Source organism: Orycteropus afer, unplaced genomic scaffold, assembly GCF_000298275.1.
Source record: "Orycteropus afer afer isolate SDZICR_OR568_19922 unplaced genomic scaffold, OryAfe1.0 scaffold00365, whole genome shotgun sequence".
NCBI classification, from domain to species: domain Eukaryota; kingdom Metazoa; phylum Chordata; class Mammalia; order Tubulidentata; family Orycteropodidae; genus Orycteropus; species Orycteropus afer.
The window spans coordinates 533,352-549,722 of NW_006921952.1; the positions used below are offsets into that span (position 1 = coordinate 533,352).

Sequence of the window (16,371 nt, forward strand, 5' to 3'; positions counted from 1 at the left end):
CAATGTGTTATTTATTTCTGACAATTTAGTATTAATCTTCTGGTTTTCTCTCTCTAGATATAGAATCATTTCTAATTTTTCATTTATTTTGTCATTTTGTTCTTGTATTCTATAATTCTTCTAGTGTTTTGTCTGTGTTTTCCTTGGTCTGTCTCTCAATCCTTTGAAGATACCTAAATATAATTCTTTAGAATTCCTTATCAGGGAGTTTCAATGCTGCATCTTCCTCAGGGATGTGTTTTGGGTCTGTATCCTAGTCCCTTGTTTCTCCTGCTTTATCTTGTTGCTTTGTGTGGACTGTGATGCTCTGTTGTCTCCTAACAGTGATTTTTAACCTAAACCTATACCTAAAAGTTTTAAACTCTCCATAATCTAAAAAAGTGTATTATTTAACTTTTACAATGTGTCTGGGAGCATGGTGCTCTGCTTGTTCTCTTCTCCTTTCCTATTGTCTTGTGGGCCTTTTGTAGCATTACCACAGGAGTACTTTTACCTTCCTTACTCTGTGTTTATTTTCCCAGACTTCTCACTGGCGTATTAATGCTTATTTAATTATAAGAAGTTAGGTTCTATGGCATATGTATTGGTGCTTTTTCAGCTCTAGGCTGTGTTTTCTGTAAGGCTTTGATGGAAATGTCTGATTATAGATGAATGCAGCCTCTTTTTTTCATTAAGTATGTTTTGTAAATTATGACATTTAAGAAGACAATAATACTCCTTTAGTTATACAGTAGTAGTATTATCTTTTAGGTGAAAGATGAGGCAGTTTATAGACCTACTCCTCACTTATTGACTATCTCATTATCCAACATTTCACATTCACTACAATAGTAAAAAATCTATTATCAAGCTATTTTGCGCATTAATGATGTACATCTGGCAGTAATGCATGCCTGGGTGCAAAGTGAGTATAATGCTGGCTGTGATGGTTAAGGTTATGTGTCAGTTTGGCTGGGCCATGATTCACAGTGATGTGGCAGTTATGTAATGATGTGGTCACCTTCTGTTTTGTGATCTGATGTGGTCATCCTCCATTTTCTCATAACTCAGATTTTTGCATAACGACCTGGTCTTTGGAACCTAACCTGGTTGGTAAGTGAGGAGTGGGTACATAGTGGGTCTGAAGGCAGAAGATGCTTCCTGATCTCCTTTCTTCCCCCACAGTGCGTTTTGAGTAGTATTAGGTTAGCACTAAATGTTTTATCTAGATGAAAAGTCTGGTTTTTTTTATCTTTCTGCTGGATCCAAAAAATTTACAGAGCCAGGCTCCTTGACATGCAGGAAATTCTGAAGAAAGTAACTTGCTGATAAAAACCATACCAAACCCACTGCCATGGAGTCGTATCCAACTCATAGCGACCCCTCCTTGTGTTTCCGAGGGAGTATCATTACAGAAGTAGATTGCCCAGCTTCCCTTCCAAGCAGTGGCTGGTGGGTTTGAACCACCAGCCTTCTGGTTAGCAGTCAGATGCCGTAGGCACTGTGCCACTGGAAATCTCTTCTGAGATGATGGCAGAAATTGCTCAGATTAATACTTTCTCAAATTTTTGGTAACTTGATTCTAGATTGTTCAGTATGCTGTTCTTTCTCCAGTGGTAAACAGTATGTTTTGTTCTCATGCAGGTCTTCAGAGTCTACGTTTTAGCTGTCAGTGCTGAACTTCCTTCTCCCTTAAATTATTATAAACTTTTGCTGCTGTTTAATAAACGTGAAGATGTCTCGCAGTCCAGATGCGAAGGAAGACCCTGTGGAATGCCCTCTTTGCATGGAGCCCTTGGAGATAGATGACATCAACTTTTTCCCTTGCACCTGTGGCTACCAGATTTGCCGATTTTGTTGGCATCGAATTCGCACTGATGAAAATGGGCTTTGTCCTGCATGTAGAAAGGTAAATAATCCAAAAATACCTTCATGTCCAGTTTTTCCCCATGCCTATGAGTAAGTGGATTGAAAATAATAAACATGCTTCAGGTGACATTATATGTGGCATTCTGTTTTTAAGATGTCATAGTGAGGTGACAGGAGCGCTGAACTGAGAGTCAGGGTCCAGTCTTGGCTTTACTGTTAATTAGTTGTATGACATTTGTCAAGTCACATAACCACTCTGGTTGTCCTTTAGTTTTTTCATGTGAGAAGATGAACAAGATCAGTGACACTCACTGTTTTAGGGGATTAGGAGGAGAGAAGTCATGGATTTGGGTAGGATGGCAAGTAATTGGAAAACTGCATTCAAAGTTATATTTGAGAAGGTATCTAATTTTTTGGTACAAAATAGAAGGAATTTTTTATATTTATCAAAAGGGTTTATGGTTTGAAATGACTGAAATTCTGTGTCTCATGATAACAGCTACTCCTTTGTTGAGCCCTTACAAGCAGATATTATTATCCCCATTGTACATTTGGGGAAACTGGGGCTTAGAGAACTTAAATAACTTGTTCATAGTCATCAAATAGTGAGTAGTAGATTGGGGATTCAAAGATAAGTCTTTTGACTCCAAAGCCTTTGTTCTGAATTATTATTGTATTATTGAAAAGTCCCTTCTGATCCTAAAATCTGTTATTTTTATGTACTCTGGGTTTTATTGTTTGGATAAGCTGCCACAGCACAGTTATAGTATAGTGAGTGAACTATAAGGCTAGGTGGGACTGCTGTATTTTTTATTTTGAAGGACTTCAGGGCCTAATGACCCTAAGGTCTAATGTATGTGTCCATCGCTTAAATATAGAGTCTGATTTTTCTTAATGTATTTCTATGATTTAAACATTCTTTTCTACTTACCCATTTCAAAGCACTCTTGTGTTGAGTACCACTAAATTTTGAGGAAGACAAAATGTAGTTTAGAGACATAAAAATTAAGAAATAAACCTTGTCTCAACTTCCTTACCTGAGAATTTACAATATATCTTGGAAGGCAATACATTGTTCAATTTTGTTATTATTATTTTTTTTAATCTAATGGGCATGCAATAGATATTTGAGTCAAAAGGTTAGGTCTATTTAAGTGTTAATATAGTTTATATATCAACCTATTAGTTGTACATATAAATGTGTATGTCATTGTTAGGTGTTGTCAAGTCTGTTTCAACTTACAGTAACCCTAAATGACAGAGTAGAACTGCCTCATAGGTTTTCCTAGGCTGTAATATATATTGTTTTCAATATGTAATTTTATTTACTTTGTTGTTGTAGAATATACACAGCAAAACATACACCAATTCAGCAATTTCTGTGTATACCATTTAGTGGCATTGTAAGTTGTATAACTGTTCTTCTCCTCCCTTTCTGAGTTTTTCTCCCCATTAATGTAAATTTAGGTTGGAAGCTTTTTTGGAGCAGATCTCTAGGCCCCTTCTCCCAGGGAGACGCTGGTAGGTTTGAACTGTCAACTTTTTAGTTAGCAGCCAAGGCTTAACTGTTGAGCCATCAGGGCTCCTATACCATATATATATATATATATATATATATATGTATGTGTGTGTGTGTGTGTGTGTGTAACATATATCTATTTAGAATATGTAGTATCTATATTACATATGATGACAGTTCAAACCCACCAGCCACTCCTCGGAAGGAAGGTTGGGCAATCTACTTCCATAGTGATACTGCCTTGGAAACCCAAGGAGGGGTCCCTATTAGTCGGATCCGACTCGACGGCACCTAACAACAACAACAACAACAACAACATATTATATGTACATACATAAGTATCTCTATTATATATACATTTTACCCATACTTTTTATATAGTTAATATTCTTTTAAGAAATGTGAATCTGAAGGTAAATGACCTTAACATTAGCTTGGTTAAAACATATCTGAATTGTTTAATGGATTTTAAGCATTTAGTCATATTTTAAAAAAATTTGTACCTAATCATTTCATAAGAATTCAGTCATACTGAAGTATTTCATTGAATGTGGTAACTTGTAATTTTTCATTGGATCCTAAAAATTGTGTTTGAGTGAAAAAGTAAACCACAAATGCATTTCTCTTTATACTTTTTTTTTTTTTTAATTAAATAATTCCTCTATTCGTTTAAAGGAGCTCTGGTGGCATAGTGGATAAGGCATTTGGCTGCTAACCAGAAGGTCAGCAGTTCAAACCCACCAGCCGCTCCACAGAAGGAAGATGGGGTGATCTACTTCTGTAAACGTGTATAGGCTCGGAAACCTTATGTGGATCACTATGAGTTGGAGTCAACTCAAGGGCAGTGAGTTTGGTTTTGGTTTTAGTTTGTTCATTTAATATATACCAAGTACTTCCTGTGTCCCATCATGGTGACCCCATGTGTGCAGAGCAGAACATGCTCCACAGGGTTTTCCAGGCTAGTGGTTGGTCACGTCACTGTTTACACTATCCAGTGACACGAGGTCACCATGAGTGGGAACCAGCTGTATGGCAAATAGCAATCCTATGTTGCAGACCCTGTGCCAGGCATTAGGGTTGGTTTTTTTGTTTTTTTCTTTTGTTGTTGTTGTTTGTTTTACTTTTATTGTGGTGAAAACATACACAACAATAACATTCACCAACATAACAACTTCCCTATTTACAGCTCAGGGATATTGATGACATTTTTCTTTTCTTTTTTAATTTTTATTGTGATTTGGGTGAAAGTTTACAGAGCAAATTCATTTTCCCTGCAGCAGTTCACATACACTTTGTCTTATGACATTGACTGCAATCTCCGACAATGCAATAGCTCCCCTCCCACATCTCCCCATAGTTACCTGTTCCCTGTGTCCTTCCTTGCCATCCACTACTGCCGCCCAAACTGTCTCCCTGTATATACACAGCCCTTCTATTCGCCCATGATTGATCTTTCCAAGGAGTGTATCTACCTAATAAGGTAGCCTGTCTTTTGTTTCGCTGGGAGCCGCAGGAGTGGGTTCAGTTCCAGACCAGAAGGGCAACTAGGGGCCATAGTGTCAGGGGTTCCACCAGGCTTTATCAAATGATTTTGAGTTTTGTTCCACATTGTTCTCCCATTCTGTCCAGGATATCCTATGTAGATCCACCTCTGAGTGGTTGACAGAGGTAGCTAAGAACCATCTAGTTCTTCTGGTTTCATACTCATATAAGCTGAGGATTGTGTGGTGTGCCAGTCCCTTGACCTAATTGTTTCCATGTGTTCTGGTTACTTAGTGCTGCTCTGACAAGAATATACCACAGATGGGATGGCTGAACAAATAGGAGTTTATTGTCTTACAATTAGGGAGGCTAGAAGTCTGAGTTCAAAGTGCCAGGCTCTAGGGGCTGGATGAAAGCCCCTCAACCTTGGGCTTCAGCTCTGCCTCCTGCCCCTGGCCCACTGAAGCTGGAGGCTTTTCTTCACTCAGCTGCTATCTGCAGAGACTGACAAGCCCAAGGTCAACAAATAAAATGGCGTAGTTCTGATGTTACCAAACCACACGGCAGACCATTAATTCAAGTCCGTTGAAAGTCCCAAGGTCGGCAGAGCATGGCAGGCTGCTGAACAATGACATGGCTACATGCAGGGTTCAAGTGTGCCATAAGCTAGAGACCATTCCCCAAGGCTTCTCCTTATATACAGGAAGCAGACCATATCCCTAAAGCAGCTACTCAGCTGCTCATAGTAGATTCCACCATGGAGCTGATTACCAGTCTCATCCAGCTGCCCAGCCACTCAACCAGGCCCAGCCAAGTTGACACACAAACTGAAATACCACACTATGCATCTTTGTTTTTCTTCATTATTTGCTCTGGATGAGGAGAGACTCACCGTTGCATCTAGATAGCCGCTTTCCAGCTTTTAAGATCCCATTTCTACTTGCCAAAGTAGGATGTATAACAATGTTTTTGTGTAGTATGTTACGCCAGTTGAGCTTGATGTCCCCTGCAACCATGGTTGATGACATTTTTCATGTTGTGCCACCGTAATTGTTATCCTTTTCCAAAATATTCCACCACCATTAGCATAAACTCAGTGCCCCACGAACAAAGGCTTTCTCTCTCCCACTTCCTCCTATCTCTGGTAATCACTAGTAATCTTTTGTTTTTTTTTCTCTCTCTATGTACAATTTATATTCGTTTTTACTGTTAGTAAAGGAGCTCTGGTGGCACAGTGCCTAAGGCATTTGACTACTAACCAGAAGGTAGGCGGTTCAAACCCACTATCCACTCTGTGGAAGGCAAATGGGGCAGTCTTCCTCCATAAAGATTTACTGCCTCAGAAACCCAGTGGGGTCACCATGAGTCAGAATCAACTCGCTGGCAGTGGGTTGGGTTTATTCTTGGCTTTGTGGGTTTGCTCTCTGTCTGCAGTGGTGGTGGGTTGCCTTGGGTTTATTCCTGGCCTTGTGGGTTCGCTCTCTGTCTGCAGTGGTGGTGGGTTGCCTTGGGTTTATTCCTGGCCTTGTGGGTTCACTCTCTGTCTGCAGTGGTGATGGGCTGGCTCGGGTTTATTCCTAGCTTTGTGGGTTCGCAGTCTGTCTGCAGTGGTGGTGGTGTGTGTGAGAGGAGGAACCATCATGCTCTTCATGGTTTTCCAATGTCTTAAGAACAGTGTTACCATGCTAAGGCCAAGAAGACTTTGATTATAGAGTTGCCACTTGTGTTTAGTTTAAATTAACATATTTTTATATGGTCCAGAAAAATTTATTTCTTCCTAACAACAGAGATACAATTTCAAAAATATGTTAAAATTTTAAAACTAGTTTTTACAACTTCCCTTAAGCTACTCGAATAAGAAATACTGTAGGCGCTAAATGGTGGCAAAAGAATTTATATCATTGTTCTCTTGTATTGGTATTTTTTGCATTATGTAGCAGATATGCCAGCAAAATGGACTTTGAAACCTGATGGAAGGATATTTCCATAGAAAAACATGAAATAACAAAGAAAAAAGTCTAGGATAACAATGTAATCCATTGTTACATACTCACCTTGTTGTTAGGTACCAACTCATAGTGACTCCGTGTGACAGAGTAGAACTGCTCCATGGGGTTTCCTAGGCTGTCATCTTTATGGAAGCAGGTCACCAGGCCTTTCTCTCGTGCTGCTGGATGGATCTGAAGAATGTCTACTAACTTTATATTGGATCCTGGAGAATCCTGGGGGCATGCAGACATCAGGGAAATTAGTGAGTCAGTCTTCCACTCACAAGTTTTGTGTGAAATAGAAACCAGGTATCTCTCAGATTATGATTTTTATGTAGGAATTGTATGAGGGCTCATATCTGGGAGGACTGTGAAGAGTTATACTTGCATTCAAGTAATTGGCTCTAGTTCATTGTGATAGGACAGACTGTGAAGAGTACAAGATCTTCTCGAACAGTAACTTGACATTGAAAGAAGACCAAAGAAAGGAAAAAATGGGGTTTTTCAAGAGCGGACCTGGTTAAAATGACACTAGTAGAAGTTGAGAAGCCCAAGGGCAAATCTCACTGTCTTAGTCACTTTCAGCATTGTCTGGATGTATTTACAGTTTAATGGTTTTTACTTGTTTTTGTTTTTATTTATATGTGAAAAGAATAAAAGTAACTTTATGTTACAGGCGTAGCAAGGTTTCAGTCTCCTCCCCTCTTCTCTGTTCCCACTTTTTTCTTGTTGGCCTGTTTCTGTTGCCCCTACTCTCATATTCTGATAGTACAACTTCTCAATCAGTTGTAGTTCCAGTTCCCGAGATCTCTTCAGATTTGGTTCTAGGTATTCCTGCATTAAATATATCCATCTTCCATTTATCATTAACACTGTTCATTAGTAGTAGCGGCTAACTAACTGAATGCTTGTGTTCAGGAACCAAAAACCAAACCAAACTCACTGCCGTCGAATTGGGTCCGACCCATAGCAACCCCTCTTTGGGTTTCCGAGGCGGTATCACTGTGGAAGTGTGTTCAGGTGGCTGTTTTAATTACCTCATAAGTATATTGTCTCTTACCCATCATGACCCTATGAATTAAGTCCTGTGATTCCCATTTTACAGATGAAACTGAGCTAGAAAGTTCACATAACTTAGCTAGGGTCTCTCAGATAGTAAAGGGCAATCCAAGATTGAAAACCAGGCAGTGTAACTGACTCCACAGCCTTCTTCAGACCACCAGCAGCCTTGGCATTAGCAGTAGGAATGAAGATTGGTATCGTAATTTTGAAGAGGAAAAGATAAAGACACAGAGCAGTATAATTGCTAGTGTTTACTGAGGGCTTTCTACATGCCAAACGCTATCATAATTGCTTTATGGGCAATCTTTTATCTTTACACCAACCTTTGAGAAGATTTTCATATTAAGGGATAGGATTGAAATAGCCTGTCTAGGGCTACACGGCTGCATTGCACTCTTGAGCCAAAGTGTCTGTTATTTATTTGCCCATTTCTCTCCTCTTAGACTGGAAAAGTATTAAGGAACTAGCACTTTAACTGTTAATTTTCTAGTGTATCATAGGTTTTCATTAAATTTCTGTTGATTGTAATACATAAACCTGTATATAGACGAGAGAACTCAGACTCTCTGCCTCTTACACGGCACCTTAGAAGCACCGTGCTGAGACACTGTAGGGACTACTAAAATGAGAGAGACTTTGACCTTGTCTTCTGGAGCTTAGGATTCATAGCTAGATAAAGGACAGTTATATCCACCTAAACTATAGAATAAATACAGGTATTTTTCAAAACAGTTCGTGATGAAAGTTTTAACAGTTTGTGCTGTACTTGTTGTGGAGTCTGTCCCGACTCCTGATGCCCCATGTGTGTAGAGTCACTCCACAAAGTTTTTGAGGCTGTGACCTTTTGGAACCAGGTCCCCAGGTGTGGCTTCTGAGGCACTCTGGGTGGGTTCGACCTTCCAGCCTCTCTGCTGGTAGTTAGCAGTTAACCCTTTGCACTGCCCAGGGTATTGGTCTGTGCTAAGGGCTACACAATAAGGATTTTTAAAACAATTTCATTTAACACTTAATTTTTATTAAGTAAAAATTGTCTTAAGTAATGAAGACATTCATGGAAAGGGCAGAAAATACAGCAAATCCCCACATGCCTGCTGTCCAGAAATTGATCGTTGTTATCCTTGCCGTTTTTCTGTCTCTGTCTTTCACGCTAACATCTGTGCTTATTTTATGCTTAAAGCCATATCCAGAAGACCCAGCAGTATATAAACCACTCTCCCAGGAAGAACTGCAAAGGATAAAGAATGAGAAAAAACAGAAACAAAATGAGAGAAAACAGAAAATATCAGAAAATCGCAAACATTTGGCTAGTGTACGTGTTGTACAAAAAAACCTCGTCTTTGTTGTAGGTCTGTCTCAGCGCCTAGCAGACCCAGAGGTAAGTTTCTGTGTTTTCTTTCTCAACTTGACGTTTTTTCTGTTTGCTGTCTTTTTTGGAAATAACAGTTGACCCTGCTCAACTGTAGGAATTCTCTGAAAATATTAAAATTTAGGAGAAGATAAGAAATTAATTTTTAATAATCATTAATGAACTAATGGCCAATTGTGATCTTAGCCAAGTGTCTTAATCTTTAACCTTTCTTGGCCTTAGATTCTTCAGTTGTAAAACTAGGAAGTTGAACGAGATCTTTCAGTCCATTGTAATGCTGGTGGACTGTGAAGGATGAGTAATGGTTCTGTCTGGCCAGCAAGACTTGGATGCCATGTGACCATTCTCTTTTCCTCATTTCTGTGGCTTTCTAAGGACCCACAGTTGAGGTGTAGTTACATGAACACACTGGAAATCGTAATAACCTGTATTTTTTAATCCTACCTATGTCTTGAAGTAACTTTTGGTTTTTCAGAACTGCTCCTATCTGTGTCATCATTCTTCATTCATTCGCTCTAGCCAGTTTTTTGGGGGGGGAGAGATAATTTGGTGAAAGGAAATAATGTTCTTTGTTATTCATGTGGGGAGATACTAACCTTTTTGTTTGCTTCCTCTTCTCCCTCCTGCCACCACCAGCCTCGGTAGAGTAATGCTGAGCTCCTATTTTCCTTGATCCTCTTGGATACTTATCTGCTAATAGTTTTTTGGTTTTTTTTTTAAATTTTTTTTATTATTGTGATTTGGGTGAAAGTTTACAGAGCAAATTCACTTTTCATACAGCAGCTCACATACACTTTGTCTCATGACATTGACTACAGTTTACCACAGTTTATCTGCTAATTATTAATGGCTGATACACCAGAAGGTACTGACTAGATGGTTGGAAAGGTAGATAGAAACTGATTCAACCAAGATTTTTATTTCAATAAGAGAGAACAAGATTGTAAGGACCTCTCAAAATACTTCTTACGAAGGGTTTGAAGTAATATTCATGTGGTATCAATCAGAGGGAGACTTTAAGTGAATATGCTTAGGGATGTCAGAATCTTCAGATTTGGTGAGGTGGGCTGAAGGACCCAGAAGGAGGAACTTTAAGAAGTGTAAAGTGTTTTTGTATAAAAATTAATTTAGAGAGAACACTAAGTGTTTACTGATGATGATGCTTTTACTGTTTGTTGAGGCTCCAAAGGCTCTCTAGATCTAGACACGGGAGACTTAGGAAGGGTTTATCCAGCATCTGGAAAGGGCAGTAAACATGGTGGCAACTCAAGAATTACTAAGATCTCTAGGTCCAGGAAAAGAAGCTCTGGTGGTGGCAGTGGTTAAAGCATTTGACTGCTAACCGAAAGGTCAGCATTTTGAACCCATGAGCCACTGTGAGGGAGAAAGAGGAGGCAATCTGCGTCCATAAAGATTTACAGCCTTGGAAACCCTGTGGGGCAGTTCTATTCTGTCTGATAGGGGCATAAGAGTTGGAATTGACTTGATGGCAGTGGGTTTGCTTTTTGGTTTTTCTGGGTCCAGGGAGGGAGCTCTGGTAGCGTAGTGCCTGAGGCACTTGACTGCTAACCCGGAGGCTGGCGGTTCAAACCCACCAGCTACTCCTAGGAAGGAAGGTAGGGCAATCTACTTCCGTACAGATACTGCCTTGGAAACCCAAGGAGGGGTCGCTATGAGTTGGGGCCAACTTGATGGCACATAACAACAGCAACAGCAGGTCCAGGGATACTGGCACCAGTGGGCTACATGTTACTCAAGAGACTAGCTTTTTTCCAAAGCCAAGAGGGAAGTCTAGGGTTCCTGGACACAAAAAGGAGAGAGAGCTCAGTTTGGGTCTCTGGCTGAACCTCAGCAGCTCCTCCTCCTTTTTCCCAAGCTAGTCCCCACGCATGACCATTACCTGGAGCTGCTTCGTCATGATGACTATGCGCCAGAGCTTCTGTCTCCTTCTGTCAGCTCCGCCTTTTTCCTAATCAGAGGGTACTTCTTGCTTCTGTGAGTTTTGTTGTTTACCTGCCTCTTTTTACTCCTGCTGATCTTATTGATGTTACTTATTGCTCCAGTTAGTAAAGATTTTTGTTTTCACTGTGTTAAGCTATAATTCATATTGAAGGCTGCAGTCTTTGATCTTCATCGACAAGTATTTCAAGTCGTCTTCATTTTCAGCAAGCAAGGTTGTGTCATCTGCATATCACAGGTTAGTGCATAGGGCAACCTTGCTTGCTGAAAGTGAAGAGGACTTGAAGCATTTACTGGTGAAGATTAAAGACTACAGTCTTTGGTATGGATTGTACCTTAACATAAAGAAAACAGAAATTGTCACAGCTGTACTGATAAGCAATATTATGATAAATGGAGAAAATATTAAAGTCAAGGATATCATTTTACTTGGATTCACAATGAACACCCATGGAAACAGCAGTCAGGAACTCAAATGATACATTGCATTGGGCAAATCTGCTGCAAAAGGCCTCTTTAAAATTTAAAGAAACAAAGATGTCACTTTGAGGGCTAAGGTTTGCCTGGCCCAAGCCATGGTATTTTTAGTTGCTTCACATGCATGCAAAAGCTAGACAGTGAGTAATGAAGACTGAAAAAGAATTGATGCATTTGAATTATGATGTTGACAGAGAATTTTAAGTATACCATGGATTGCCAGAAAAATGAAAAAACCTGTCTTGGAATAAGGACAACCAGAGTGCTCCTTAGAAGTGATAATGATGAGACATGTTATCAGGAGGGAGCAGTTCCTGGAGAAGGACACCATGTTCAGTAAAGTGGAGGGTCAGGGAGAAAGAGGAAGACCCTCAATGAGATGCACTGACATAGAGGCTGTAACAATGGGCTTAAACATAGCAACGATTGTGAGGATGGTGCAGGACCAGGCAGTGTCTCAATCTGTTGTACGTGAGGTCGCTATCAGTCAGAACTGCTCAGTGGCACCTGACAGTCTTACTGATTAGAATCTGGTTTTGCCTTTCTGGAACTGCCACTCCAGTAAAGTTACGGAACTTTTGTCTTTGAGGAATCTTGCGTGTGATGAGCCTGTTGGTTAATGCATCCTGAATCTGGTCAGCTGTAGTACTTTTGGAGGCATACGGAATAGCACCCACAGGCTGGGTGAGATCAAAAAGCTGAAAAGCATTGCCATTGATTCGATTCTAATTCATAGCAACCCTGAAGGACAGAGAACTGCCCCGTAGGGTTTCCAACTGATGCTTGGATTGTAGGTTTCTTACCTGTTCTTTTGAGTCTGATTTGTAAGTGGTAAGAGTTTTCATTTACTTAAGGAGATTTTTTAATTTCTTAGTCATATAATGTGACTCCAGTGACACCTAACAACAATAACCAGTAAAAAGAACTAACTTACAGATAATTGTGTGGATTATACTATTTATTTATTTATTTATATAATATAGGAGCTCTGGTAGAGTAGTACCTAAGGCATTTGACTGCTAACCAGAAGGCTGGCTGTTCAAACCCACCAGCCACTCCTCAGAAGGAAGGTTGGGCAATCTACTTCCATAGTGATACCGCCTTGGAAACCCAAGGAGGGGTCGCTATGAGTCGGGGCCAACTCGACGGCACTTAACAACAACAACAACAATATATATAATAAATATATAAATATATATTTCTAATATAATTTTTGTATATTAGAAAGCTTCATAGGAAGATTTATTGTCAAATGTATTAATTTATTTGTCAGTAGGAAAATGTGTCTTAGAAGATACGGTAATTAAAAGCAACAGTTAGATTAAGCTGATGATGATGGCCTCCTAAGTCCTAAATTTTTTATGTGTAGGTATTTAATTCATTCTTGTAGCAAATTAATTATCGACTACAATGTACTTAACATATGTCAGGTTCTTTGATGTTGGGGATAAAGTAGTTGCCAAGCAAGTTACAGTCTCTTCCTTGAAGAGCTTGCAGGTTTGTTGGGTAGACGGAGTTTAAATGATTGTAAGTATGCTGAGCATACTTCGTGGAGGGTCAGCGAAGAGGGGGAGGGCCCTCCATGAAATGCCTCGTCATGGGGCTGGCACAGGACAAGGCAGTGTTTCCTTCTGCTGGGTACAGGGTCACTGTGAGTCGGAGATGGCTCAACGGCAACTAACAACAGCAGCGTGCTAAGCTTTTAGGAAAGGCATCTATAGGGCTTTTTGGGCATACTTAGTTTAGGGATTCAAAAGCCTCCTCAAGGAAAGGATGACTAAGGTTAGGCTTGAAGAATGAACGCAGGTTAGCTAGGCAACATATAAGAACAAGAGTGTCACAGGTCTGTGTGGTAACCTGGAAGAGCAGTCCATTTGAAGAACTAAAGACTTTAAAGACAGTCATTTCATTTTACAATGAGAAACTCAGGCACAGGGAAGGTAGGTGACTTGCCTGTGATCACAAAGCCATTTCATAGAAGAGCCAGGCCTGGAATCTCCCATGTCTTAGAACTCCTATTCCAATGTATTTACACTGAGAATTGCTCTGTCATTCATCTGTTTGTCCATCTATCCATCTGTCTGATTACTAGATTTTTGTTTTTCTTAGTAGTGTTCATGAACACTTGGCTGTGTTCCCAAGGAATACACAGCAAGCCATTATAGCCATTAAGCATACCATTGGGCACTTGTAATTCTGTCGTATAGCCTTTTATAGTCCATGTTGTTACTAAAACTGGCTCACTGTGAACCGAACCCATGGCATAGAGTGAGGAAGTAATGTGCTGATGTCCACGGGCTCTGCCTACTCCCCACACCCTGTATTTATTCACTGGAGTACTGTTTTGCTAGTTGACTGTTGTGTTTAGTCAGAATGTGGAACGTTCAGCGCAATATGAAGAGTCTAAATTTGTTTGAACCTGTTTCTTACCAGCCACTGGCCATTTGGTGTGCTCTGAGACCCACCTGTGTTCTACATTCATGTAACTCTTTTATTCAATGCTAAGACAGTTTGTTCTATTTACTGGGTGCATATACTGTCCCAGACACTGTGTAAGACGCTGAGCATAGAGTAATGGACAAGGTAACCCTACTTACATATACAAGTAACGCAACAGAGTAAGAAGCACTGTGTGCCCTGGGCACATGGAATGTTCCCTTGTCATGGGACAGGTGTGTACACCTCTGCTGTTTTTGGAGTAAAGTGGTCTGGCACAGAAAATGTGCTCATGCTTCTGAAGGATGAAAAAGAGCTTGGCCAGCAAGTGATTTGCTTGTTTGAAAGATTAGCATGCTGGTGGTAAGAAATGAAGCTGAGGAGGTAAGTGATAACAGATCAGGAAGGGCTTTCTAACCATGCTGAGGGCTTAGACTTTATCCTGCAGGTAGTGGGAAGCTGTTGAATGTTTTAAAAACAGGGAATGAGTTGTTTTGCTTTGTGCTTTGAAAAATATTTTGGCTGTGGACATGTCAGTGTAATTATATACAATCATATGCTGTTATGAAAGTTTTATACTCAAATATCAGCCAGAAATTATTTCTATGAACCAGTGGTCTTCAATCTTTCAGACCTAGTACCCACTTTGAAAAAAAAATTCTTTTATTGTTGAGAATATACACAGCAGAGCATACATGAATTCAGCAATTTCTACGTGTACAATTCAGTGATATGGATTACACTCTTCAAGTTGTACAGCCATTCTCACCTTCCGTTTCTGAGTTGTTCCTCCTCCATTAATATAAACTCACTGTTGCCTAAGGTTTCTGTCGAATTTTTTGAGTTGCTGTTGCCCTTCTGACCTTATACAGATAGATCTTAAAAGGGCACAGCACTCGAGGTAGACATTCTTTACGAGTTCACCTTCCACTGTCACTTGGTTTTAGGAAAGCTTCAGGGTGTATTTAAAGATTATCTCAGGGCAGTAGTTTCAGGGGTTCATCCAGCCTCCATGGGTCCAGAAGATCTGGATTCCTTTAGAATTTGAAATTCTGTTTTAATCAGGGTTCTTCTATAGAATTTTGTGTAGTGAGTATGTGAAGGTTTACACAGCAGTGTAAGTTACCATTCAAGAATTTCTACACAAGTTCTTCAGTAACACTGGTTTCATTCTTTGCAATGTGTAAATATTGCCCTTATTTCTGTTTCGGTTATTCGGTTTCTGTTCATGTACTTGATCCCTTCCAGTCTCATCTTTGTTTTAAAGTAATGGTTGACTGATCTCATGGGTGATTTTTTTAAAGGAGCACAGTACTTATGGGTCATAGTCATTACTTGTTTGAGCCCGTTTGTTATTTTGTGATGAGGTGGCCACAGGGGCTCGTTGCAGTACGAGTTTTGAAGGGTATCACAGGCCACCTGTCTCAGGGATCCCTCCAGTGTCAGCCAGTCCAGTAGGTCTGGATTTTTAATATATATATATATTTTTTTAGGAATTTGAAGTTCTGCTCCACATTTTTTCTTCCGTTCTGTCAGGGTCTTTCTGTTGTGACCCTGATTAGAAGGGTAGGTCACGGTAGCTGAGCACCATCTAGTTCTTCTGGTCTCTAGGTAGGTGAGGCTGTGGTTCTTACAGACTATTTGTCCTGTAGAGTAGTTTCTTCTTTGAGTCTTTGGTTTCCTTCTTTCTCTTTTGCTCCAAATAGACAATCACTCACAAACTACTATGTGAAACATAACTTTCTGAACTATGTTATGCCAGTCGACCAAGATATCCCACAAGATTATGGTCCTCGTCTTTCACTCCTAGAAATCCATTCCTGCAAGGTTGCTCACATATAAGAAGTATTCATAACTGTGCCTGCCCTATATGTACTTTATTATACATATGAATGTGTGTGCTTCCAGTCCCATAGATGCATATACATATGCGCACACCTGTATGTATGTGAAGGAGCTCTGGTCGCCTAGTGCCTAAGTCTTTAGACTGCTAACCAGGAGGCTGGTAGTTCAAACCCACCAGCCACTCCTCAGAAGGAAGGTTGGGCAATCTACTTCGTAGAAATACCACCTCAGAAACCCAAGGAAGGGTCACTATGAGTTGGATCTGACTCAAGGGCAGTGTGTTTGTTTTTGTTTTTTTATATGTATATAAGCACGGGTGGGCTGGTGCTTACTCACTGATCTGCACTGAACACTTTCCTTGTTACCCTCCCAAGAGGGACCGGGTCTCC

At 40.1% G+C, this 16,371-nt stretch overlaps 1 protein-coding gene across 1 annotated transcript in view; it reads left to right on the forward strand.

Moving 5' to 3' along the window:
- The first annotated feature begins 1,714 nt into the window (after positions 1-1,714).
- Positions 1,715-16,371, forward strand: part of CNOT4 (CCR4-NOT transcription complex subunit 4) — an 81,556-nt gene continuing 66,899 nt past the window's right edge. The window contains exons 1-2 of the mRNA XM_007952900.2: positions 1,715-1,888; positions 9,077-9,274. Coding sequence (XP_007951091.1) covers positions 1,715-1,888; positions 9,077-9,274 — 372 coding nt within the window. The remainder of the gene's footprint in view (positions 1,889-9,076; positions 9,275-16,371) is intronic.